We start from the raw sequence: 27,894 nt of genomic DNA, 5'->3' as shown, positions 1-27,894 counted from the left end.
AGCGATTCGACATTCCATGCGTGACCAGGCGAAGAAGTTTTGTGAATTCACCTACGCCTCATTTTTGCCCCCCCCCCCCAATCCAGTGTGACAAACGCTCATACGCTTTTGCCTTTCACTGTGGAGAACTTTAATGCCACCGTTTTCGGTCAGTATGAGCCTGAGCTCAGAGAAAAGTTATCGTAACGGGGCACGTCCAACACTTCCAGCTTTCCAAAACGAGGACCTTCTGTGAGCCTCTATCTGGGCTTTCTATTACGATGCCTCGCACTTGGGCCGCAGCAGGTCGGCAGACGCGCCGACGACCAGAAAAGCGGGGCCCGGCGGCCGAGAGGCAACAGCGCCCCCAGCCACGACCGCGGCTCCGCGCCTCGGGCCGAGCTGCGCATGCGCATGCGCCCGCCGCCCGCGCAGGCGCCCTGGCGGCTCCGGGCTCCCCCCGTCCCGCCGCCGGCAGGTGCGGCTGAGGGAAGCGCGTCGGGGTAACGGTACCGGCGGCGGCGCCGGGGACCGGCTCTCCCTCGCTGCGGGTGAGCGAGGGTCCCGCGTGGCTCTGGCGCCCTGCCGGGCCGCCATGGTGTGTACGGTTGCCATGGGAACGGCGGCCGCCGGTGGCGCCGCGGCGGGGAGGGCAGCGGGCACCGCGCGGCGGCGGGGCCGGGGGGGGGTCCCGCCCCTACCCCCCCCCTCCCCGGTGCGTTGTAACCGCCGCTGGCCGTTAGGCCCGCAGCCGCCGCTGTCAGGCGCCGAGGCCGGAGGGTGGTGAGCGGGCCTTGGCGAAGCTGGCGGGAGCGCCGCTGTTTTGTTTGCCGGCAGCTCGGCGTGGCCGGAAAACTGCCTTATGTTCCCGGGTTTGCGTTGGTTGCCCTGCAGCGCTCGGGTAAGTTTTTCTTACTCCGCAGGTGCCGCTGTGTTCGGGGGGATCCATCTTGGATGCGGTGTCCACCGGCCGCGCTGAAAATCTGGCTCCCTGACGAACTGCGGGCTCTGTTTCTTGCCTTTTTTTTGTTGTTGTTGTTCTCCCTTTTTATTGGTAAAGAGATCTTTGCTGCAGAACTTTACCAGTCTGAATTTATCTCAGTTGTGACTGATATGCTGCAGGGTGGTTTTGGAGTTATTGTTTAAATTGCATCTAATAGTATCCATTATTAAATCTATTTTATCATAACTATTAAATCTATATTTGGATATTAACCACTTTAGAGACTTACTTGGACTGACAGAATCAGGATTCAGCTGTCAGCGAGCAGAGTTTTTATAGCTTGAGCACAAGTTTTTTCCTCACTAGTTTGGCGAAACAGAGTCAGTGTTCATTGCCCTTAAAGTTACATGGTAAAACCTGCTGTAGTACCCAGGTTTTTATTAAAGGAGACTTAGTGGGCTTTTGAACAGTTTTTGGTCGTTCCATCCATATTAGACTTATGTCTAGCTGAAGTTTATTTTCTTGCCACAATGACTTATGTTCCCCTCCTGCCCCAAATTGGTACTTCAGTCACAACCAACATGTCTATCTTGTGAAATGCAACCCTGTGTTTAGTGATCGCTGAGGTAGCTCAGAGTGAGCAGGTATACCCACTCTGCATGCTGTAGTGCATCAGGTGGTACTGCTTCTAGATCTGAGATAGGATAGCAGAGTCAGCCTGGTGCGTATCTGATGGAATCAGCTGTGCTTCTCACATGTGCTAATTAACTCAGGGTGAGTGCTGCAAGAGTGCAGCTATCTTGCTTTGGGAGGTAGGTAGGACTGTGCTAATCCATGGCTTTCTGAGCCATGCTCTGTTGAGCAGGGGGTTTCTGATACTGTGCTGATACCTACTGCTTTCAAATCTTCCTGTACAGCAAGAATGAGACCTCTGGAGTAAACCCCGGGGGGGGAGTAAGATGAGACCAAGTACAACTTTTCAGAGACTGCTGTAAGTCTTCCAGTGCAGAGGCAGAGGAGAGCTCTACATCTGTGCAAGTTAAAGGCTACCTGGAAAATGGTGACAGCAGTGAGGGACAAGATCCACCTATACCAGTTCTGCTGTCCCTATTGAGGCTACAACATTGCTGTTTTCTGTCTCGTGCTGCTGAGGTGTGGGATTGGGGAGCAAAATGGGGCTATTGCTGGATTTTCAGAAAGAAGCACTGATAACTAGAATAATTTCTTATTTTTAACTAACATACTTTTAAATAAAAAGTTTGTGAAAATAGTTTATGTAGAAATTCTTACAAATAAGCATGAAAGCAGGCAGAAATACAGTCTTGCAAAAACAATGAAAAACAAGGGTAAAATCGCACTGTGCACGAAGTAGCCAGTGCAGTCATTCCCCTTCCACGCTCTTGTACTACTCCTTCATCCTATGCTTCTGCTTTCTGCTTGTTGCATTTGTTTGTTGCACTTTAGTTTAAATTGGTCTCTGGTGTTGCAATTGAATGATTTGGGTACATTCAGCTCGTCAAAGTCAGGAAAGCTGCTGGTGACTGGAAGGGTTTTCCCTCATGCATGGGTCTAGGTAGTAGTTTTCCAGGAAGAGGAGTAGCCTAGTATAGTTAAGGGTACTCACTCAGAGCTACTGGGAGGCAGAAGGCTGGAGAGCAGGTGAAATTTGATGCATGCTGCTGCAGCAGAGCAATTGCTTGATGCTTAAAGTGCCTATTGCTGGAACATTTAAAATGGAGAATATAAATCTTTCTTTTGCTGTAAAGACAGACAGAAAAAGTAGTAGTGGTACTGTGATAGTACAGTAGACAAACTCATTCAGATGTATTATTTCTTGTGCTTCTTATTTGCTTGCAAGAGAGAGTAGGTTTTCTTATATATATCCTCATATTTTTATGACACTGCTTACTTGTTTGTCTGTGCTCTGTTACATTTTCTGACTAAGGGGTATCAATGACTGATACATTGATATAACACTCAGTTATGGCATTATTATTAAATATTAATGCTATGTTAGGGTCAGTGGTAATAGTCTTGAGCTGTGCTCAGTGCTGCCCCCCGATGCCGGTTCCTAGCTGTCTCTGCTTTCTTTCTCGGAGCTGCCGGCTCGGGGCTTGAAAGCAGAGGCTGTGCGACCTGCTGTGCTCTGTCCTCCAGCAGTGGCGAGAGGCTGGGGAAAGGCTGTGCTCCCTCCGCTCTCCACTAACGTAGCAAGGCAGAAGTGAGCTGCTGTGTGGGAAGCCAGTCAAGAACTCAAAATTTAAGTCGCAGGTCTTCTTTGCAGCATTAATTATTAAAACTTTGTTTTTAATGGGTTGGAATTAAAACAAGATTTACTAATTAAGCTTATAGCGGAAAAGTTCCTTTGACAGTTAAAAAGAAATAGGTAAGAGATGAAGACTTAAAAAACAAAACAACCCCCCCCCCCCAAAGATTTCTATTGGAAGTTTGGTCTCAATTGTAACTAGCTAATAAATGTACTTCTAGAATAGACAATTTGCAACTGAAAGTAGATTTGACAAAATTTAATGAATTCTGATAGTAGTCAGAGGTGGTGCTGCTTCACAGAACGGATATCTCGGATTACTTCTTAGTTTAAGTATAAGAAAAATACTTAAATCCCACAAATAGACATTCAATGGCAGAGCACAGAGATTTCAAGAATTAAAGAAAACAATGGCATTCAGAGATTAAATGTAAGGTACTAGAATACTCAAGAAGATTTATATTAACACTTAGCCAGGTAGCTGGAAATACATGGATCAGAAAAGAAGAAATGTGAACTAGGTCAAATTTCTTATTTGTAGGATCCTATTGATTATGTTTTAATACTTATTCATAGCTATTGTTTCCATGCACGCTAAATCAGTATGTTGTACATATGGTCTACCCAAAAGACATTCCACTTAAAGGTCAAAGTCTTAGCTCTAAGTATTTGGGAGAATAGGGAATGATAATCCACTTTTCCTATTCAATGGGGAATATTGAATAGTTGCTCCAAACAGACTTCTACAGTGGAGTTGCTTGCTTAACTCTTTTGTATCACATTGTAGTAGAGGGAAGAGTAGGGAGCCAAATTCAGTTATAATGAAGAAAAGTAATGTATTAGTGGTATTTGGAGGTATTAAAAACACTGACAGACTTAGGCTCCTGATCCGTTCTTGTTTCTGTATGTTGTAGTGGACGAGGTTGGTGCACTGCTCCTTAGCATCCAGTTTTACCTTGTGTGGTTCAGCTGAAGGTGTTGGGTTGTGTATATATTGGGAAAACTGTGCCAGCATGAAGGAGCTCTGAAAGAAAATACAGAAAAAGCAGACAGAAGTTTAAAATTGCAAAACAGGAAGAAGCGAACTAAAACTGGAGAAGTGAGTGGTGTGGGATTTTTGTGTGTGTGCAGTTTTACCTCAGAGTTCAGAAATATTCAAAGTGACAGTGTCTGATCTAATGTTGGCTCATTGTCATCAACTGTGTGAGAGAATAGAAGTTACCACGTGCCAGCCTGGGTCAAAGACAGTGCAGAAACATGTATTTTTCTGCTTAGATAAGTTTGAAAAGCAGAGGGGGAATTTTGGTTGGTGCATGGCTCATGAGGAGTTTGCTGTGAAAAGAAAGGATGGTATCTACAGAGTACTATACCAGGATGTTGATTGATATTGGGGGGGGAGGGGGGCTTGGTAGATTTATGAAGCAAATCTTTCACTGCTCAATGCATTTGCCACAAGATGCAGCAGGACAGAACACTGATTGAAAGTTTGGGTTGATGATTTATCTTGTGTTAGTGTTGTCTGTCTGCATTGGGGAGGGGTTCCTCGTAGAGAGAAGAACTTACTGTCTGTTTTCCTTGCATCTCCTTACCAATTACTGATAACAGTATGTCTTTTGACTTACTAGGAAGCTGCGCTTGGTAAGATCAATGCCTTATATTGGGTATTTCTGAAGTTTATTGGAAGGAAAGTATCTCTTTACAGCATTTTATTGAATTCCTGTTTTGATTATGATAGAAGTACTCAGGTGTTAACAAACAGGTTTTTCTGCAGTATCAGGGAGTAGAGTACTTGGCTGTGAAAGTACTTTTGAATTGAACAGGGTGTTTTCTAGGTCCCACTGAAAAACTAAAGGACCTCCATGTCGGATGCTTTCTGCTCTTTCTGAATGTTTTCCCATGGAACTCAGAAATAGGGAGAGCAACACGGTGTCAATGAATCCTTATTTTCCACCACTTAACTACTCAGATATTGTTATAATATCCTTTTTTTAACTACACTGATGTGGCATAAACATTGATGCATTATTAGTTTGTAATTAAAAATTAGTATTATATTCTGTGCCTTCTACATAAACTGTACAGTGTTCTCCTGTGCACATCTTGCAGAAGAATGCAAGCTTCAAAGAATAAAAGTACAGAAAAGCCAGAACCATTCTACAGGCTTTCCATGCCAAAGCAGAAGGCCAGTTCTGAGATTGTAAATGAAGCAAGAAATCTTTTACGAACACTAAGAACTCAGAGGCCGTTTACACCTACAGAGGATCAAAGGAAGCTTTTTGGATCTGGATCGTTGCGAACTCCTGAAAATAGACCCCCTTCAGTTTTTAGGTACTGTGTCTTTAAGATTTTCAAACACCGTTTAGCAGCAAGGGATTTGCTTCTATAATTGTTTATGGTGGTTCGTCCTGTGTTAATCTCTACCTAATCGCATCCTTTGCCTTCTTCTAATGATGCTTACTGTTGGTGTTAATCTACATGTCCAGGAAGTTCCTCTGATTAGAACTACCAGAGGCAGTCATTATAATGGTTTTTGTACGTGGAGAGTAGTGTGTGTGGGGGGGGAAAATAAAGGTCCGTATCTCCTTTATCTCTTCCCTAGAAAATGTGAAAACTTGTGGGTTTTTTTTTTCCTCTGCATAAACTGTTCTTTCTTCTACATAAACTGTTCATATGCTACATCTTTTTTTTTTTTAGCTCCTTCTTGGATTTTTTTTAATATAAAATTGTAGCTCTTGAAGTTTAAAATGCTTATTTTAACCAGAATTTATATTACTTCAAGATTATTTCTTACCTTTTTGTGGGTGCTTACCTAGCATAATGCACAGAGCACAATGGATCTCCCTTGTGACAGAAGGGGGAAAACCAAAAAGAAAAAATTGTTTTTAGGGTTTTGGTTACGATCTTTGATATTACCTCCTGTTCCTCTTTTTTTAACACATCAATTTCCCCCATCATTTTTTAGCTCTCCTTATATATCAATTCTGTAATGACTGTAGGGAGGAGATGTGAGCTGTATTTATAATGTCAGGTGTCAGGCATGCCAGAAAAGATGCCAAAACGTGTTTGAATGGCCAAGGAGTGAGTTGGTGTCCATGCTGTTTTCATGGCAGCATGACTTCAGGCAGTCTGCGTATCTTATATTCCTTACTGCATACAGTGTTGTGCCCTTATAGAAGGAAGGAGTCTGAGAATGACTTGGCTGTCTGTTGGTGATCAGGTAATGAGATTGCAAGTGATACTTTATGGCGGACTCTGGCTGAACGTACGTAGCCATGTCCATGCTTGTTCTGTGCATGCTATGGGAAGGAGCAAGCTTGTACCTGCACAAACTGGAGCTTTCTTCCCTGCAGTGTTCTGGAGCTTGTGCCTGATAGCTTGGGCACTAAACATGCTTAGGTGTGTGCATGGATTTAAGCTTGTAGTAGAGAATTGTTGTAGACATGTATGAAATAAACTGTATCAGGGCAGATGTGCAGGTGGTCTCATGATTCTTCTCCCTTGACACTGCTGCCTTGCCAGGTATCAAAGTTAAATAGCATTCATGGAAAGAAGAGTGGTGATGTAAATGCGGTGCACTGTCACTCTTCCTTTCCTCTTTTTTTTTTTTTTTTTTTAATTGCATGCTTCCTCCCTCTGCCAGTGAATATGGAGAAAACAAAAGGGGGGACTCCTGCTTGATTCATATTACGTTTAATTTCTTTGTTAGTCTTCATGCTTCCAGTTTTGATTTGGCTGAATCAAGACCAGTTTCTGGTATTCATCTTAGCCCACTGGATCATGTGAGTACTCTCTGAAATAACACTATGCCATATTGACATATAAAGTATGTGAATTTATATGGTACACCATAGTGTTAGGAAAGTATGCTGTAGAAATAGGTTGAGATGAAATAGATTGGGGAGAAATGGAATGCTGTTATAATGTTAGTCAGAGACTTATAAAGTCAATTTTGTCAAATATTTTTCCAAAAATGAAAATCATTAAGCTGTTTAAATATTGTTGCTTTAATTTAAATATTGTTGTTAATATTAACATTAACAAGAATCAGAAGGAAACTAGAGTCAGCTTTATTGTGTAAGATGACTAGAATTTTGAATTATTTTCATTTTGTAAGCATATCTGTACTATAGGGTTTTTTACATTTAATCTTGTTAAACATAAGATTAAGTCATGGTCATTTATTTAAGGTTCCAGAGAACAGAGCACACTAGAACAGTTAATGTCTGTTTGCTATATGTACAGTTTCTTTACTCCAGAACATTACTCTTTGGGGAAATTAGAAAAAAAAATCCAAGAAATGTTACAATTTAGTAATCTTGATAAAGTAATGTATTTATATGAATCAAATCTGACCATGCTTATGTCTATATTAAATATATTTACATTCTGATGTTAGATTTTTCAATTAGCTTATGTGTAAGAGTGGAAGAAAACTAGAAAAAGCTTGCATACTATTGAGAGCAGTGCAAAAACTTCTACTTCAGCCAATAGAGGCAAGGAGGTCAATGTAGGTCTTGTACTAGTCACAATGTGGGGAATGGAGCTCGTCTCTTGGCCAGGGAGAACTCTGAAGATCAGACTGAGGACTTTCCAATAGACCCTTTATTATAAGGAAATTGGTAGAGAACCTAGACCTTAGAGGGTGATGCATTCGTGTAAGTCACAAGAACAACAGTGTTTTGTACGAGAGGTACAGGGTGTTGGCTGTGTTCTCTAACGTGTGAGATACTGACATAAATAAAACTAGAACTTCCATATTTCTGAATGTGCATGATTCATCTCAGTTTAATAGGATATGATACATGTGATATGAACATGCTTGGACTGTTTTGGAAATAATACTCCCGTGGTCAAAAACTTAAATCATAAAGAATAGATCTACCTCTAGAATTGTTAGTGCATGTCTCTGGCACAATATTTTTCTGATAAATAAGCATACCATAGATGATGTTAAATGAGTATGTATGAGGGAAACAAATCATTCTGAGTTTCAGTTGCTCTTTTCAGGTTAGTTCTTTTTGTTTTTACACCCCTGAATGTTTGCTTTTAAATAGCTTTCTGTGGTGATGTTGGTATAGGTGATCTAGCTTGTTCAGGGGAATGGTTTTGTTAAACTTTGGATGCCTTTTCTTAATGAGCAAACTTACGGTTATTAAACTGCTGCTGGTAGTTCCCATATATGCTATTCTGAAGTTGAAGAAATTATTTTTACAAAGGGTAACTTTTAAAAAAAAATTGCTTATACGGAAAAGAAATTGACTGTACTTTTGTAAGAACTTCTTTGTTTTATCTTCATGACAGAAGCCAAAATTACTCACTTCTGCAAAAGATGAAGATTCTTCCATTTCCCTTCCAAAACCTCCTGTGGATCCTGAGGAGGTTAGAAAAGTCAGCAGTGCTCGAGCAGACTTATTTCGAAGAACTTCTCAGGACAATTTCCTTCCTGCTAAAATGTTTCCTCCTGATCAGAGTAAGAATGCTTTGATACAAGTTATTTCCTAGAAAAGTAACTGTGTGAGGGGGTTTAATATAATGACATCTGTAATTATTATGAAAAAAGCTTTATCAATATAAATGTAATATAAACTTCCATGTCTTTTCAGAGTAAGCTTTAAAAAGATTTACATGGCTTAAAAACAGTTTTGAAAATGTGATTTCCAAAAGTGATACTGACTTTAACTTCTGAAAATGGGCTGGAGGGTTCTAAGCTACACAGATGCCTTTGAAATTTTTTCCTATAGATTTCTAAGTAATGCAGTTTCTTCTGAAAGTTTGCTTCAATGGGTAAAATCAGCATTAAATGCTGAAATGTTTAAAGAGATAATGAGATGGCATCATCTAAGGAGATTCTTTGATGGATTCTTGAGTACAAAAGGAAGAGTAAAGAGGAGTGATATGCCTTGACAGGCCTCCAACTACATTGTATTTGTTCAGTGTACTTTGTTAAGAGTTTCATTAGTGGAGATTTAATAAAAGTCACTGAACATGGGATTTGGAAGTAATTTTCTCACAGATGGGAAATGACTTGATGTCTTGGTTTCCTGCAAACTGGCTCATTATAAAACAGGCTGGAACTCCATCTTTAACAAAGATAACAGCAATTCTTTCATTGCCTGGGATTGATACTTTACATGATACACTGAATATCTTGCTTCTTACCTTATTGCAAAATAAGGTAATTGGTTTTACACAAAATGTACTAGATTTTGCCACATCATTGTGTAGATCTTCAGTAAGTATATATTCATATCATGTCCTCCTATATGTAGTCTAATCCATTACCCTAATACGTTGATGTTACTAGTTTGACAAGTTGAGAACCTAATGTAGTTACAGCCTTTGTTTTACAGGAGGCAGTCTGTATCGTCCCCCACATTGTCATGCAAATGTTTACATAAGCTTTTATTGCAGGTTCTTATCATAGATGTACATACCGAGGTACAAGATTAACAGCTACCTTTTGCTTGAATTCCTTTATTCCAGTTCTGAAAAATAATCTCTTCTTTTGCAAGATACAATCCACCTATCTGTAAAAAGGAAATAAAATGAAAGTAATAGTTGAAAGGTCAAGAGGTTTAAAAAACAAACAAACAAACTTAAGGAATGATGTCCATAAAGACTCATGTGCAAAGCAGAACACTTTGCTCTAAATAGTCTTAAGCTTTCTTGCTTTTTAAATTGATATGAGCAAACTGATGATGTAACATGAAAGATAAGTAGTTTATTTTGAACTCCTTCCTCTGTGTATATTGTGTAAGAACACTTCCACTAAATATATTCTTTGGCTATTTCAGATGAAGAAAAGCTACATTCTGAAGAGCCAGCTACGATGAATAATCTTTGCAGAAGTAATGAAAACTGCTTAGCAGAACAAAGGGCATACACACCATTTAACAGTGGAAAGAGTCAATTAATTTATAATGAGCATATCAGCAAATCAGAGAGGGAAGACATCCTGAAAGGGACAGCAGGAAAATTTTCATTTCAACTGAGAGGTGAAAGGTCAGTATTGCTTGAGTATGGTAACTGTGTAACTTTTGCACAAGCCTTTTTCTAGTTGTTTATTTGTGCAAGTATCAACATGTTTAGAATTGATGGAATTTGAAGGCAGTAGTATTAATGCATTAAAAAAATTATGTTTAGATCATTAGGCAACAATAGCTTAACACTTCAGTTCTCAGGAACTTTGATTTGTCCAAAAATATATAGGTAGGGTGTTATTTGATATGAAATAATTTTAATTTTGCTTGATCATTAACCTTTTCAGACTAAGTCTTCTAGTAATTGTATATAGAATACTGAAGTTTAAAATCAGTGTATTTGTCTTTACAGTTCAAGCCTGTTGTTTTAAGTTATTAAACATTCTTGTCTTAGTTCCACAGATGAATAAAACAATGTTTTCATTTCTGATGTTGGGGGGGGGAAATTGTCTGTTCTCCTACTGACAAAAGCAGAACTAATGTGCTGAAATGCAAAAACTAAGCTTAATTTCTGTATGAACTCCTTGGCAGTAGAGGCAGAAGGGGGGTTGTTTTGTTTTGTTTTTGTGTTTTAAGTGACCAAACAGGTGTGATGGACAGACTTGCATGCCTGCAGTCTTCTTACTGCACCTGGATTATTATATACATTCTGTAATTCACAGTTAGTGTGTGTGTGGTGGTGGTGTTGTTGTTATTGTTTTGTCTAATTCAGGTCTGAACCCTTGCACGGGGAGGTATACTCAGTGGCCCTGTTCAGTAGGGGTAACAGTTGCTGCATCAGTAGTTGGGTAAACAACTCTTTGATGCAAATAATGTTGACTTATCTGACAACCTCTACAACAAAGAATGTATAATAACACTTTATTTTCAAAACATATCCCTTAAAAAGTTGGTCATTTTTAAATGTAAATGTCTACCAGCAGATACCTGTTTTCTAGCATGTCTTTATGCTTGAAAAGAAATAATTTCCCTGGATATTATAATGCTGCTTTGATATTAAATAGTATTTTCTTAATGTTATAAGATGAAAAGCCTTTCATTACCAGCTTGATGATAGTACTGAATAATTTGGAGAATGTTGTCCATTGATGCTTTTACAACAACTGATACATAACACTATTGTAGCTCTCTTCTTTCTACCTGAAATTGAAACCAGGATTAAAAAAAGACTGAATCAGAAAGACTGGAGGCATCTGAGAACAAAGTAAAAGCTTCATGAATATGGAGGGAGGGAAAAGGAGAAAAACACAGAGAAGGAAAAAAGCATGGGTGAATGAAAGTAAAAGACCAAGGTGGATGCTTCAGTGCAAAATCATTTCCTCCCATTAAAATCAGTGATGCAAAAGACTTTTTGACTAAAAACTGTATGGATTATCATACTATATAAGTTACTGTAATCTGATTATTTTCTAATAGCAAAGCTGTGATGTGAAGCAATTTAATATAGCAGCTAAAACTGGAAATTAGTTGAGGGTGTCCAAGTGAACCTTAACATTGAAAGGTCATTGCTACTTTTACTAATTGAAAAGAATGACCCACCTTCTGAGTGGTAATTTTAAAACTTGCAGGTATGCTTAAATAGCTAATACTATTTCATTGTACGTTCCTGTTGTCTGTTCAAAATTATTTACTTATTCTTTATAAGATTGCTAGCTCCACAAATTTTTGGCTTGGGGTTCTTGTTATTGTTGCTTTTCACAATTACCCATTCATATGGTGTTGTGTACCATAGTCATTGAGTTTTCTGGTAGCTTGAACCACAGAATATCCTGATTTACCTTGATAATAATTTTAATTAGAGAACGACTGATTTCTCTATTGATATATTCTTGGAAATAGGAAAAAAAACTGTTACCAAAAAAATTGCTCACTGCAACGTGAGAACATCGGAATGGTATTGTATTTAAAAGGTTATCAGTTTAAGGGATTTTTGTTTTGTTTTTAGTCTTATTTTTTCCCTTCTTGGTTTCTCATTTTGCTCGTTTGAACTGTTTCTATTTTATTCTTTCCTGTGTCTGTCATATCTGCTTTAGTATGCAACCTTACTTCTGTCCTGAACATGAGTAAATGATGAAGTCTTTAAGTTTGTTGGAAATTATTTCCATTAAATTTAGCTTTAGTCTGAGTCAGACTGAAATTATTATATATAATATATGTGTATATATTATGTTAAATATATAAAAAACATGTAAAAATATAGAAACACATAATATGTAACAAGTTATAAATATATACATCAAACTTTTATATATGGTTTTGGTCTGATACAGAAAAAATACATTTCCAGGCAGGTTGATTCTGAGATCCTACAGCTGCTCATCAAAATTGATATTCTTATAGGTCTCATTGTTAATAGCAGCAAAGAAACTGATAGGTATTTTTGTATTTGACCATGACAGTCTCAGCATGATTCAATGAAACTGATATTTCTATTTTTTGCAAAGAGACACTTTTTTTTATTTGGTTTTAGAGCATATAATCTCTTGTAAATTATATAAATTTGCACACCTTGTGGATCTTCTTAACAGTTCAGATTCTAGAAGTAGTACCAGCTTCCCAGAATGTTCTCATAGCTTGTTCGTTTGAGTTTTGTAGAAGCAATCCATGAAGTTGTTCCTTGGTTAGAATCTCCTTTGGTTAATGAACAACTTGAACTGTTTTTCTTTTCCAAGATTTTTCAATTCCAAAGGGATCAGATCCAAAAGGCCTTTTTTTTTCTTGGGCTCATTAAACTTTACTGACTGACAATTTTGATTATTTTTCATTGCAATACATACAAATTATATATTAACTATGTTTTTTTAAAATATCATTCTAAATCTAAAATAGTCTTTCTGATGGCAACTGTACTGTTGCCTGCATTGTGAATTGCTATAAGCACAGTCCACACTGATAATCAATAGATAAACAGACAAGAAGACAGACCCCAAGCAGCTGAAAATAGGGGGAGATAACTTATTCGCTTTAGTATAAGAAATATCTCAATACCAAAGGGAGAAAATGAGCAACTTCATATGTAGCAATGTGTATTATGTATAGTGTTGAGAACTGCATCTTTAACCAGTCATAAAGATCATAGATTAAAGGCAGAAAAAACAAAATTAATTTTTTACTGTTTGCAGCTAGTAAGTGATATGAGGTCAGAATGCTTTATAAAAATTAGTTTTAAAAGTAACTTTTTAAAACTGTGAAAATTCTAGAGGCTTTTGAATTAGTATTTGAATTGTAGCATCTATTTCAGAGCCATCCTGTGGTTCATGTTTTTTAGATTCTGATCTATCAAGTTCAATTTCTCTTTCAGAATGTGCAAAAGGAGTGTTAGAAAACACAGAATGTCAAAAGGGGAAAAATTACATACCTTCAATTTTGTATTTTTCAAATACCATTATACATAGGTGGAGAGTCAAGGTTCATTTTTTTTCATAAACTCTGCCTCCTTAATTCTTTGTGACCTGTTATTTAATTTTCTGTCTTTCAATATAATAGTTTAGATACAGTGATTCTGACCATAAATGGTGGACAGTTAATGCAGGTAGCTTGGTGAACTAGGAGAAAGTAGTAGAGGTAGTTGAATCTTATTGGCACTTATTATCTTCAATTAGATCTCAAATTACTGAACTTAATAATACAGGAAAATGTTTTCCATTCTTGTTTAAACTAGTTTTCTCCAAAACAGAAGTGTAGCAGAAAACTCCTGCCTCTTTCTATGTTGAATGCAAGATCTGTGTTTGTAAATGACATCTTTATCTTCTTCTGTGGATTGTACGTGCTGCCTGCATGCTTGCTACTGAGATTATTTTGCCAGTGTTGCCCAAGAGATCTGCCTGTGCAGATCCTTGTGCCAAGGATCGCTTAACAACACTTAGGTGATCTTATGCTTAGAGTACCAGACATACCTGCAATGGGCATAAAAACAGTACAAAATGCTTTCCCTTTAGCAAAGGGCATGGATACTTCAAGCAATTTTCCAATCCATATCAGCCCAATTCATGTTGTTATCTGATGGAATGACTGTAGGTGATCTCAACTGCTCTCAAACAGCTCTACCTCATGACTAAGACTTAAACCTGCAAGCACATCAGTTCACTATTCACATCTGATGCTACATGAGCCATGCAGACCTTGATCTATATCCTCTTCTGAGTTCAGAGATGTCATTCTTCCTCTGATTCACAAGGCAATTGAAATGTATTACAAACCTATCCTCCAACCTTTCCTCGAGTTTAGTCTTGATTTGTATTTAAAAGAAGGATCACTGCAGTAGCAGAGTTTTGGCATTCTTTCTCCATAGAACATGGAGATTGTTCTCCATGTTTAGTACATGTGCTAAAAATCCACTGCGATCCAAGCTCAGAAATTACTGTGTCATGCATACTTGAAGTATCCTGTACAGAGTTAGAGATCTCTTCTATTTAAAGTACATTGTGCTCAGGAATATAGCATGAGGACCTACAAGAATGTGAATACTTTTATTATCCAGAGACCTGTCGTTCTCCATATGAAGCAGTTGTGTAAGCCTCAATTCAATATCCCAATAATTTAAAAGCCTTTCAGAAGCTAAGCAAGAGGATTGTACAGATATTATACTTCCCATGTGAGAAGGTGTATGAAACTTCTTGCTCCCCTTTTCCCGCTGATCCTGTGTATGTACCAAAAGAATTTTGTCTAATAAAGCTGTTTTTCTGTTCATGATGAAACTGTAGAGCATGCCAAAATAGCATGATAGATTCCTGCCATTGATACTATTTCATTTATTTCAGAGAAAACAGGAGGGAAGTATTTTATTCAAGCTAGAAGCTTACTTGCTTTCCATCTCAAGTTCTCTTTTATTGTCCCAAGGACTGATGAAAAGAATATGTTCATTCTTTTCACTAATGAAATCACTACTGTTTTATAAAGATGCCAAAAAATTGGACCTTCTTGGGGGATGAGTTTTGTCATTTGATTGCTGTTTGTTTTTCAAATAACCAACTAGTTGTAATGAAATAGGTATATTAATCGAAGCAGATTGAATTCATTGACATTTCCTCATGAAAGTAAGGAGCAATTTCTGACAACCATAAGGAAGCCTAGCTTTGTTTACATCTTCATCCAGCCGTTGTGCCTTGCCATCTATTGTGATTGCTATAGAAATGAAACTTTTAAAATGGTTTCTGCATTCCTATATGTCAACAGAAATGTCAGCAGTGATGGCAGATTTGCTGATAAAGAGCAACAGTTTCCCTGGTGAGAAAAGATGAATACTTTTTTTTTTCCTTCTCCTCCTCCAATTTTTCAATATTCTGAAAGCTTGAATGTCATTCCTGGGCTCCTTAGAAATATAGATGCCTTCAATGTGGAAATGCTCGGTGTCAAGCAGTTTACTCCCTGGTGGCCTGCTCTACCCATTTTTAATTAACGATTTCTGTAAATTGCTTTAAGAAAATCAGATGGTGCTGACAAGAAGAACAACTATGCCCTGCTTCTTGACACTATTGTTGTCCTTGGCAAATGCCTGTCTGACAGAATCTTTGAGAAATATGCATCAGCTGATCACATGAGACTGGCTTCTCTTTCCTGCGCTTTTTAGAGTTTTGGAATGCTTGTATAGAAACCCATAAAGGAAGGAGATAATGAATACAGGAAGTCACTTCTACCTGCTTGCTTAAACTAGTTTCGTATCTGTGCCCAACACTTGTTCCTTGTCTCCTCAAAGAAAAGGATTCCTACAAAAGAGAGATTTCTTCCTGAAAGGAATACTCATTCTCATTTGCTCTGGCTGAATTTTTGAAACTAATGGCAAGGTTCAAATAGTTTGTTTATTTTAGCTGATACTGTTTCAGATTCTCCAGACTTCCTTCAGGATTTGTCTTATCTCATTATTTGTATTCACAACTTCTGGACTTCTTATTAACACATGGCTGCAGGAAATTAGTCTGCTCCTACTGTAGTCTTTCTCTCTCTGTTTCTGCCCCTGCCCCAGTAGCTGTTCAGACAACTATTTAAGAAGGAAGCAATCAAGCGATGGACAGCTTTCAAAGGTAGGGCTTTCTACTGTGTTTTCCAAAGAAAGTGTGATACCTGCTCTCTTGAGGAGGAGTCTGGTTTTTATATAGGGTTAGGAGATAATGGGGAAAAAAAACTGGGAATGAAGAACTCTGTTTCAGAACAGAAATTTTAAAGACCACCAAAGAAAAGCACAACAGGCAGCTGTGGTCTATTTGCTTGTGAAAGAGAATGGATTTGAGGCTCATTTTTACTGCCTAGTCCAAATGGAGTCTTTCCACTGTAGTCATTAGGTTCAGTATAAGGTCATTGGTCTCCAAATCTGGGAAATCTAGGTCTTGAAACTCCTTATTACCGACTGAGATTCAGTTGCCAAAATGGAAAAGTGTGCTATGGAGTGGTAAAGAAGAAATGCCAGTTCACAGTCTAGGTAGGGCTATGGTAACAAAGAATTTAGATTGAATTTTTGTTCAGAATGAGAATTAAAGAAGGCTGCTTATGCAAGATTCAAGTTGGGAAAAATGAAGGTGTTACAGCACCTTGAGTCTTCAGACTCAGATATAGTTGGGCTATACTTTAGTTTTTTGGGTTTTTTTAATGATTAATGATTTATATTACTATCAGTTATCTGCTTGCTTAAAGATACCTTGCCACAAATAGATACTGTCAATAATATTTTCTGTATTAGGCAGAAAATGCAAAGACTATAAAGAATAAAAAGGTTCAGGATGTACATTTTTCATCAACCTTTATTATTCTTTTAAGCCATACTTTATCACTAGAGCTGTCATAAATAACAGACTTGTGCCTATGATGTGTTTACAGAGGAATTGTATTTGTTCATCTTTAGAATGACTCAGAATGTAGTTGGTCTACTTGTTGATATTTTGCAAATTATGTGCTCTTTCTGCTATTTATCCTTTCTCAAACTGGTGGTCTCAGTTGTAGCCTCCGTTATAATCTTCATTCCTTTTATGTTTTTGTCACTTCTGGTGGTGTTGCTTATGATATAATCCTCTATAATTCCTGAAATAATTACAGGACATCTACATCATCAGTTATCCTTTTCAATTATTTGCATGCTTTTGAAAATCTTCATAGCTGAGAAAGAAGACTGATTGTAGGTTTGTGTAATTACTCTGATACTTTAATTTATACTTACTTTAGCTGTGTGCAAGTTATTTACCATATCTCCTTTGTTTTCTGAAAAGGAAAACACTCTTTAAAAGTTGTGCTGTTGTAGTAATTCCATTTTCTTTGAGGCACACCTGTTACTTATTTTCACAAAGTGGTGGCGTCTATGTCCTCTGTCACTGAGATGAGTAACATCTTCGAAAGGAAAGTTCAGTAGTAGCTTACCAAAATATGGACGCATTCTCTTAAGTGGCTCAGTGAAAGTCAATGCTTTGTCTAAAAAGATAGAGTGCCTGTCAGATGCTAAGTTTTGGATCAGGAAGAAATCACCTGGTTTAAAAAACCAACAAGCTCCAAAACATATTCCTTACCATTCAATGAATGACAACAGAGAAAACTATAATTCCTATGTCCTTTTGGCAATAGAAGAAAGTATGGATGGTATAATTAAAAAAAAAAAAGTTAGTGAAAAATGCAAATGTTAATTGGCATATGGAAAAACTAATTTCTATAAGAGTGAATGATAAAGCTAAAAACAATTCCAAAAGCTAAAAACAATTCCTATTAGTTGCTGCAGCAAAGATACTATTATGTTTTTACATTTCCTTTTAAAGTTTATAAAACAGTATCTTGATATTAAAATGAGTTATTGTGGTTTCCTGATCACTAAACACTTAAGATGAAAGAATCACAACAGCAGAGGGCTTAATTTCTAGAGCAATGGTTCCTGAGCATTATGTAGCTGAACATCATTTGAGAAAACTAGTCACAGGCACAGCTCCATAGCTGACTACCCTTCTCCTTTGCCTTGGGGTTCTTGCATCACCTTGTCCCTTACTGCTGACTCAGGGAGTGCCCCCTTTGTCCTTCTTGCCCTGATCCCTAGGGTCACTGTTAGGTCCTTTTAACTTTCCTTGGAGCTGTCATCCTTCATTTTGAGACAAAGCTGCTGATTCTGGCTATGCCCTGATACCTGAGGCTCTAGACCAAGTCATCTCTGCCCTTTGCTGCCCAGTGCTCCTGCCGAGAGACCTGACTGGCAATTTGTGGAGCTAGTATATGTCTGGTGGAGTTTAACTCTGTGCATCATGTAATCTACTCAGTGCCACATAGTGAGATGTGCCTTTCAAGTTAGAAACCACAATTCTGAGTAATTTAGAAAAGCAGCTGTGCTTATACTGGCAGTATAAGCGACACATTGTGGGTAGAGGTCTGATAGATAGGGACTCTTGGATTCTCTTTGTTTGGAATTTTCCCTAGATGATCTTCAGTCTTATTTTCTCTAGCCACACTCTTTCCCATCCTCCCCATATCGGGTAGTAAATGACATTCTCATGTAGATCCGGAGTGCCCATCTTCTACCTGTCTGTTTCAGGATAACTTTATTTTTGCTGTAAGATCTTTTATTTTTAAAAAACATTTTTATAAGTGTTTGTATTTGTCTCTTCTTTGCCTTTCCAAGGCTTTTGAGCATTTCAGTAGATGAACACGGTATGCTAACTCAGTGTCATGAGTTAGAATAGTTAATAGGTGTGTGTGGGTTTTTTGTGGCTGTGTGGGGATGTGGGGGTGTTCCTACCCCCCACAGAACAGTTGAGGTTGGAAGGTGCCTCTGGAGACCATCTGATGCAGCCCCCCTCCTCAAGCAGGGTCAACTAGAGCAGGCTGCCCAGGACCACGTCCAGTTGGGTTTTGCATACAGAATTGCACACTAGTTGAGGTTGGAAAGGACCTCTGGAGGTCAGAACTTTTCCCGAAATTCAGCATGTTCCCTGCTGTTCTTAGTTTTCTTGCTCCGCCTGCTCTTCCTAGAGGATAGGAGGAATCTTCAAAGTGAGAAATGAATTCTGATATCTGTGTGACTAAAAGATTTCTTCTTAAATCTTTAAATTTAGAATGACAGATTCTAGGATAGATAAGTTTAACAAGTGGAGCGATTGTGTTGCCTTTTTTTGTGTGTTTAACCAAGCGACAGCTTTCACGTTAGGCTTCTGGTTACTGCTGTCATAAAATGAACCTTTTCAAGCAGTGTAATATTCCTAAAAGTTTTATGCTAGGAATTGAGATTTTGTATTTAAAAAAAAAAAAAGGGGGGGGTAGGTTTGCATAACATGCAATATGTATTGCATGCATCATCTGAATAGTTTCTTCAGTATATAACTGAGCTATTCTCACTCTTCAGTTTCTTCTTTGCTTTTTATTTATTTATTTTTTTTAATAAGGTAGTCTTTGGCCTTAAGTTCAGACAAGGAGGATAGCAGATCATGGTTTGTAAAGCCTGAAGACAGGCTCCTGCTATCGTAAGCACAGGGGTCTCAGATGATGGGCCTCATAATGGGCCATCAGTCAGCTTTCCAATGATTCTGTCTTGCAGACCTGCTAAAGGAACTACAAAGATCCTCAAGGACACTGAGAGCATTAGGTTGCAGTCTTGCTATGTTCTTGTACTGACTTGCCTTCAGAGAGGACTGGAGTTCCTGATTGTCTGAGGCTAGTAGAGACAATCTGACTTGAAATAGGAATAATCACACAGTGTAAACGACTGGTTTCCTAGGCCTGTTTGGTGTTGTGCACTGCACAGCTCTGCATCTTGTTGCCAGGCTTGTCTTACTGTGGGTCCCATGTGATTATTATCATGGGTCTGCACAATTGATGCATTAAACAGTGCAGGTCACTACAATATGCTGCTGTAGCTTTTTGAATGGCTGTACTCATCATAGTCCATTAACCTTAATTTCAGGGGGAGGCATGTTGGAGTTTTCAAGACAGTTTTGCTGCAACATTCACAATCTTTAGATAATTGAGTCTGTTGCATAGTATACCTGTTGTTATTGGAAGGCCTCAAGTAGTGCATATGAGAGAAAAGTGTTGATTAAGAAAAACTGGGATCAGTGTGCATATGTGTGTGTTTTTTAAAGGTTAAATCCTGATCATATTCCAGCTGGTGTGGAATTTAAGTTGAGCTATGCATGTTCACTGTTGCTCTGTCTGTGAAGTACAGGATACCCACATAGATGCCCTTATATAGTTTTCAGTCCTAGTCCTTGCTGACTAAGGCTTTTCTCTTCAAGTGATTTGAATGGTATTGTTTCAAATTCAAAATGTGAAATTTTAGTAGCAATAATTCCATTGCTATGGAAGGAAAATTGGTTTGCATCTTGACTTGCAAGACAGTTACTGCCACCTTGATCAAGTGTTTGCACTAGAAGTATCTATGTTTTACAGCAGGTAACATTTCTGGTTGCTGTGATTACTTATCTGAAAGACGAAAGGTAATGATCTTGGATGGCTGACTTGCAAAGAATAATTACCCTGAAGGGAGTTAGATGTTCAGTCTTATTTAAAGTGTAGTGTGTTTACTGAATCTCAGGGAAAACATACAGGAATCAAACCTAGTTTCTCTGTGGTATTAAAAGTTCTTAAGAGCAGTGGTGGACTACCTGGTGGCTAAAGCTTTTCTACCTCAAGATCACTTTTAGATTCTAACAAATATTCTACCACACATGGACAGCCTTGACTATAGTCTGTCTGGCTCTTAGTCATATGCAAGCTACAAGTACAGCACGCACATACATAATTTTGAATTGTTTATTTTCCCAATATTTACTGCACTGACTGCGTAGCATCTCTTCCAAGTAAAGTTTGCAACTGTTGGTTTAACATTCTGCAGAACAATGGCTTTTTCCTAACATCCAGAAACTTGATCAAAGTTGCCCTTCCTCTAAGGGGAGCAGGAACATTTTGGTGTTTTAAAGGCTTAAGGTCGTTAGTGGATGGAAGAGCTCTTTTTTTTTTTTTTTTTTTTTTTTTTTGTCAATGTACTGCAGATGATGAGTAGGGAGTTATGTTGGATGTGCTTTATTGCCTCATTTTTGAGGGCAGCTTGTTCAAATAATGATGGATGATAACAATGCTACATTTCACATCCACAAATAGGGTGTGTGATGTAGAGAAATGCTCAGCCTCTGGAATTACAATAAAGAATTCACCTTTCACCAACTTAGTTTTCAGGGGTTCATGCACTGTCTGGTGGATGACTTCAGGCATCTAAAATTGATCACCCATGGCAGTTATACAGTGACATTCCAGTATTTTTCTCATAACAGCAGTATCCTGATATTCTGTTTGTCATGCATGTCAGCAAAAAAGCTAAGTTAGGTTCTTTTGTTTTTTGTTTTTTTTTCCCTTTTTTTTTTCCTGGAGTGTCCTGGTTTCATAGTTAGGGAAATTAATGCATGTTTCTTATGCCAACCTGATCCCTCTTATCCAGTATATTCTTAGAGGTCAGATATGATAAGGCATAGTTTATACTTGACTTTAGCATGATCTGGACAGTTTATTTTCAGGACCTTATGTGTTCTGAGCTCACAGATGCAGAGCCCTTCCCTTGCTTCATAATCCTATCTTTTCTCAGTGCACTTGTGTGATGCTGCCCCCCGCTGCCCCACTGAGAAATCTGGTTCCACAGAATTATCTGAATCTGCTATTAACATCTGCATCAGGAAAGCTCGTGGCGTCCTTTTGTTTGTCTTGTCTAATAAAATACCTTTTTTGGTAGAAAATACTTCCGTTAGGAGAATGGGAAGGGTTCAGGCTCTTATAGCAGATGCTGCTCTTTCCTTTAAGGATAAGGCGACTTTTAGGACTTTCTTTGACTTTTTATCTAGGGTGTCATAGAATTTATTTCAGAGTTACAATCTAACCAAGCTGTTAATGTGTGTGAGGTATTTCCCTAAGCCATATTTTCCACAATTAAATCTACTTAGCAATTGTCACACATTAGATGTGGCATTATTTCTTTCTATACTGTCAGCATGAAATCATTCAGAAGGACTCTGACTGTTGTTGAGTTGTCCTAGGAAAATATGCATTTCAACCAGGGGAATTTTTTCACTGGATTGTGTGATGAGAACTCTTCCTTCTCCCCTTCACCCACCCATTTTAGTTAAGGCTCATTTAGTCAAAGTACAAGCAACCATATGCCTCTAGATGAGTTCTGCAGGGTTGTCATGAAGTTCTGATCATACCTTATTAAGCACGGTGCTCTCTCTGAGGATTCACAGTATGATGTTGACCAACTGAATAAAGACCCAAAGGCACTCTGAGATACTTTTTCAGGTAGTATTTTTCTGTGGGTTTGTGGAAATCATCACAGTATGACTCATTTCTTGAAATCACACATTGCATGACAGGCACTCAAAGGAGGAAAAACTAGTTATTAACCTGTAACTTGTTATTTGCGACTTCCTTGTTGTATATGCTTTCACAACATCTTGCAACTTTCCCCTTTTTAGCCCATATAGAATTTGGGAATCTCTGGGTTAAAAAAAATAAAAATAAATAAAGGAACTCTTTACATGGTCTAATGATCCTAATTTGTAGAAGGCATGCCCTCCTGGATACTGCTAGCATTAAAAATAAACCCAGTTTATAGGGTAGATGTAGTCACACTCTGAACATATAAATCGATAACATATCTCAAAGAACGGTCCTGCTAAATAGCTTGTCTGTTGCAGGACTACCCACAGTCAGGGTGCACTGAACTCTGATCTAGGTCTGGAAGGAACTACTTTGTACCTAGTAGTTCTTCTGATGCCTGTGGTTTGCGCTGGCAGGCCCCTAGGATCTGCTTAGCAATGCTCTAAATCTATTCTTCTCACTAGTTAGTGAGACTTCTTGATTTTTTTTTTTTTTTTTTGGGGGGGGGGTGTAGATACATCACAACTGGTTTACCAATGCACGCAGCATATGTTTATAAAATCTGATGTTCAGTGCTTCTATTTATGTATAAACAGTCTACATCTTCTCCTTTTTGCAGTGAATGGGTTGCTTTCAGAGTCTTGTGAAAAGATAGGAAATGCTTTCTTCTGGATGGTCTAAGACCTGAAAACATCAGTATCCCAAGGATCCAAAATAAAATTGCTCTTTGTAAGAATTTGAGCCATGTTTTGGGGTTCTAAATTAACTAGTCATTGAATAAAAAGAATCTTGGTATAATTTTCAGCACTTTTGCTGGGGCTGGAGGGGACATTCCCACTGGTTTTAATTTGTGTGGGATCCTGGGCCATTGTGCAAATCTATTTGAGATTACAGCTGTATTTTGTCTGATTTACGGGTTATGTTTTTTGTTTTTTCCTAGAGCAAACAGTGTTAGGATGCCTGAGATGGGATATGAACTGACTGAAAATGTTGTAATGCTGTCATATTACAGTGGGATGGAGAGGATTCTGGTGAAGTAGCACTTTGTTTGCCCTCCTCTTAAACTGTTCTGTAGGCAGCGCGTGCTTTTGGCCACTGTCCTGTTCTTATGCCTCTTTCCAGGTTTCCAGTTTGCCAGGATTCTTCTTTGGCCTTCCCCTCAGGGCTGAGTAGGAAGGATTGGTGAGTGTGGCGGGGAATAAATAAACCATGGAGAAATCAAGTGATTATTGAGGACAATAGATGGGGGATGGGGGGGGGAATGCATGAGGGTGAAAAATGTGAAGGCAGGAACTGAAGGAGAACTCCAGTAGGGCACTGCAGCAGCACCCTCTATTCCCTGAAGCTATCTGAGAAGCCTTTTGGCCCCTGTTAGAAGATACTGGGCAAGGTGGACTTTTAGTGCAACTTATGGCTTTTATATGTGTCTCACTACAGGAATGACTAGCATACTTTCAGATTACCTACTATTGGTTTTCTTTACCCCATGAAAATAAAGAAGGGGGGGGGGAAAGTACTGTACAGACAAACAGTGAAGCTAGCGGGGGATTAGATTTGCCTGTGAGAAAGGAACTGAGAAGATTAGGACTGTGGTTAACTGATATGGTAAATGCTATGCAGATACAGATGTTTAGAAATGTTGTGCTTCTGATTACAGTTTCCCAACTCCAGAAAAAGGACATTGAAGAAATGAAACTTAAAGGCAATAAACTGAAAATTTTTTCTTCCCACAACTAAAAATTATTTTAGAAAATGCTACTAGAGGTTAGCACCGAGTCTGAGATTTTATCAAGGGCACACAGATGATATGATAAGAGATCTTTCATGTGGCAGCAACAGACTAAAGGCCTCTTAGCAAGAAGAAACTTCTAAAGAGGTTGTTCTTTGAATGTCTGTACTTACTGGTTTTATGTTGTCTTCTGAAACACTTAAGGGTAGTTGAAGACAAGCTATTGGACTATCTAGACCATGTTCTGATACATATACTTACATATGATGTATGTATACTGTAAATTTTTGCATCCTCTGCAGATGACACTTTCAGATCACTGTGCTATCTTTTTTTTTTTTTTTTTTTTTTTTTTTTTCAAGCTATCTTTCAAGTTACCTTTTCTGGTTTAGATGTTTGATATTTGAGGTTTACTGTCTGGAGCTGACAGGGAGAGGAAATGGTGTTTTGTTAGTCAGCATCTATAAGTCCCTTGGATGTTGAGCCAGACAATCCGTTGTCTTAAGCAGTTCCATGGAATTCACCAACAAAAGACACCTATAAATGCAAAATTAAGGGTGCTCTGTAGAATTTTATTTTCCAGATCATAAAGTTGGTGATTCATTTTCATTTCAGTGTTTAAAAACAGAAAATAAATATATTTCTGTATCTTGGCTATTTTTTGCTATCTGTGGCCTCCTCACAAAGTTTACCCAGTGTGTGCTGTGCACTGTCTTTAGGTTAGTATCTCACTGCCTTTACAAGACTCTGTTTAGATCTTGGTTTACATTAAATTGTCACAACTTGTACCTTTCCTTTGGGGGAGAGAGAGACACCCCAATTTTAATTTACATGGGTGCAGGAGGAAAGACTCATAATCTAGAGGAGCAGATCCACCTAGCATTTAGAGGAGTATAACGTGGGTCTTATAGCCTTTCCCATACTCACTGCACTTGTCTTTTGCTCATCCCTGGTTATTCCTACTCTTCTCTTTGAAAATTATCCCCCGTATCCTTCATTCTTTGTTGCATCATCCTGTTATTGCGCTCATCTGTTCATCTCCTACTTCCATATTTTCCAGTTTTGCCCTCAAAAGTTGTAAGATTATGGAAGTGTTGCAAGAACCTCACCATGATGACAGGAGCGGGCAGTATATAGACGGAATGCCTCCAAGTTCAAAATTCAGGGCTTTTCTACAGGAAACATGATCGTGTTCTGTTTTCTTTCTGCAAAGCAAGCTACCTGACTGATCAAAGGTGCTTATTAGAGACAGTTCTGTACAGAAGCATTAACTTGTGTTAGCGTTTACCTGTGCACTCCCTCTTAACTGGAACTAGATAATCTTTGGGGTACCAGGGCTCTGTACTAGCAAGGAAATTAATAAATTAATAAAAATAAAGGAGTGATTTGCTGGCTTTGTGGCCCTATGACACATCATGGTCCATGTTAATACAAGGAAATACATATATAAAATACAAGGAAAAACACAGAGTTTCTGAATGAATGCTGCTTTCATGCATTTTTTCATGCATTTTTTCACCGAGGGAAAAATCCTGAATACCATCCTGCTGTTCTGGCTCACCTTCTCTTTGAAAGTCTTCACAAAGTCTGCGTATGTTCAAGAAAGCAGCATTTTTCATAGGGGCTGCTGTGATCTGCCTTACCTGAGCTGCTGAAGACAGAGATGATCCAGTTATCAAGTTCATTCTTCTCTATAAATCATCAGTACCTCTGTCAGTTTATTTCTTGATGAGTCTTTTATCAGATGATATCTGCCAATTGACTTTGTTTCCAAGGCAACCCCTCTCTTGACAAGCCAATTCCCCTCAATAGTAGGTAACATTCTTTAGGAGCAATTTGATTACATTTTAACTGTATAGTTCTTAACAAGGTAGTGCTGCTTGGAGTTTCAGCTGTATAAGAAAGTGAAAAGATAACAAAGCAGCACAAGTCTCTGTTTCTAAAATGCAGTTGGCAGCATGGTAAAGATACCTAAAGGGATTTTATAATCTCACAAGCTTCATAAATTGTGCATACTTCCTAGAGATCTCTATGCCTACCAGTTGTTCTCACTTATATACATACTCAGTGTTTTCTGTGTCTGGAAATAATGATAGTTCTTGTTACCTGTTTAAGGTATCAGGACATTTTTCCCCAAAGCAGATAATTCTGTGAATGCCAGCAGTGTGGTTTCCTACACGCTTGCATCTCTCAGCTGTTTGATCTTGGTTCTTAAGAAGGCACGGGCTCTGAGGGAACCTTTTTTTCTTTGTTTCTCTTCCTTATTCAAACTTTTTCATGGTGTCCTGTGTGTGGAGTCTCTATCTGATAAGTGTTCAGGTTACCACATCCTTTGCTTCAGGGTCTCTTCTGTTCAGCAGTTTGTTTCCTACAGAATTTGTAGGATTCTCTGTTGAGGTTTCTTGGATTTATCCTATGGACTAAATTTTTTTAGGGGAAGAGGCACTGACAAGATATAGTTACATAACTCCTTTAGTGAGGAAAGCAAGCTCAAAATCCTTATTAATATAGACAGATGGTATCATCATGCCTACACATCATTCTTAAGAATGAATATAGCTAGATTAATCTCAGGTGACTGAGTAGTTACACTCTTGCCTGTCCAGCCTCCTTTCTGGAGTCTGTAGGCTTGATTTCAAGCATGGCTGAGCCTCATGGAATCAGTTCTTGAACTTTTGAAGTCTGTAGGACGAGGTATTCACATAAATAAAACCAAGTTTTATTTGTGTTAATACACCGAACTGCTGTCAATATTTAACATGTGCTGTAGCAACCCTCTATCCTAGTCTATGTATATGCAGATGTTGGTCTGTTTTAGAGATGCAAGTTTTCTTGTGTAGTGTTTTTGTTTTGTTTAAGCGTTGCTTCCCCAGAAGAGTAGGATTTGCCATGTATGAGCTGAAATAATTTCAAGACAGTTTGTGTAAGCATTTGAATTTTAGAGCACTTAAATCCCCATGCTTTAAAAGGAAAGCATTATTCCCTGTTAACCATAATGAAGCAAGTGTTCCACTGTAATGTAATTGCTTGGGAAACTTTTGACTGATCACAATGGGCTATCTAGTCCCTTTTGTAGGGAAGTGACCTTACAAGAGCTTTGTCTTTTATTCTGTCTCCATCTGTTGATAGGATGACTTACATCTTTTGTCTGGCCTGGCAGACAGGATTTAGGTGGCAGTCCAGCAAACCACTTAAACAAGAGTTTAGCTTTAAGCCTTATAGCAACCAAATTAACAGGTTAAAGAAAATCACAATAACGTTGCTGGCACACTTCTGTTACCTGTAAAAGGAAATTTAGGAGATTAGGTTATATTGGTACATGAGCTATAAATAAGATTTGTTAAATTAGACATACACTGAGAGTAGAAAACATAGATAAAGACTTTTAGTACAGAATTTTAGGGAGGGGGAAATTCCTATTTTAATAATAAAGGAAGTCTATAACCTGTATATTTTTTAGATCAATGCTGCTTGAAAGTGTAGATAGACGAACAGATTTATCATACATGTATGTAATAGTTTTCTTTGGCCAAACAAAGACTAATCATACAACCAATAGGAATTATGGCATTACCTAGTGTTGCTTTATAAAGAAATGACAACATAGCATGTTTATTAACAAACCCAGTGATCACTGCAGTTAGCAGTAGTTCACATGAAGACCTGGAATTTATACTAT

At 38.3% G+C, this 27,894-nt stretch overlaps 1 protein-coding gene across 12 annotated transcripts in view; it reads left to right on the top strand.

Annotated features, from left to right (window-relative positions):
* Positions 1-441: 441 nt before the first annotated feature.
* Positions 442-27,894, top strand: part of ARMC2 (armadillo repeat containing 2) — a 75,739-nt gene continuing 48,286 nt past the window's right edge. For 4 of the 12 annotated variants that reach the window (XM_067293884.1, XM_067293888.1, XM_067293887.1 and 1 more), the window contains exons 1-4: positions 887-5,516; positions 6,829-6,967; positions 8,490-8,658; positions 9,983-10,190. In XM_067293884.1, coding sequence (XP_067149985.1) covers positions 5,299-5,516; positions 6,829-6,967; positions 8,490-8,658; positions 9,983-10,190 — 734 coding nt within the window. In that variant the 5' untranslated portion in view covers positions 887-5,298. The other 8 variants (XM_013948884.2, XM_067293885.1, XM_067293883.1 and 5 more) reach the window with 7 other exon arrangements.

Source organism: Apteryx mantelli, chromosome 3 (genome assembly GCF_036417845.1).
Source record: "Apteryx mantelli isolate bAptMan1 chromosome 3, bAptMan1.hap1, whole genome shotgun sequence".
NCBI lineage: Eukaryota > Metazoa > Chordata > Aves > Apterygiformes > Apterygidae > Apteryx > Apteryx mantelli.
Note: the sequence above shows the minus strand (reverse complement) of the source record. Positions and strands in the feature narration are given on the sequence as shown.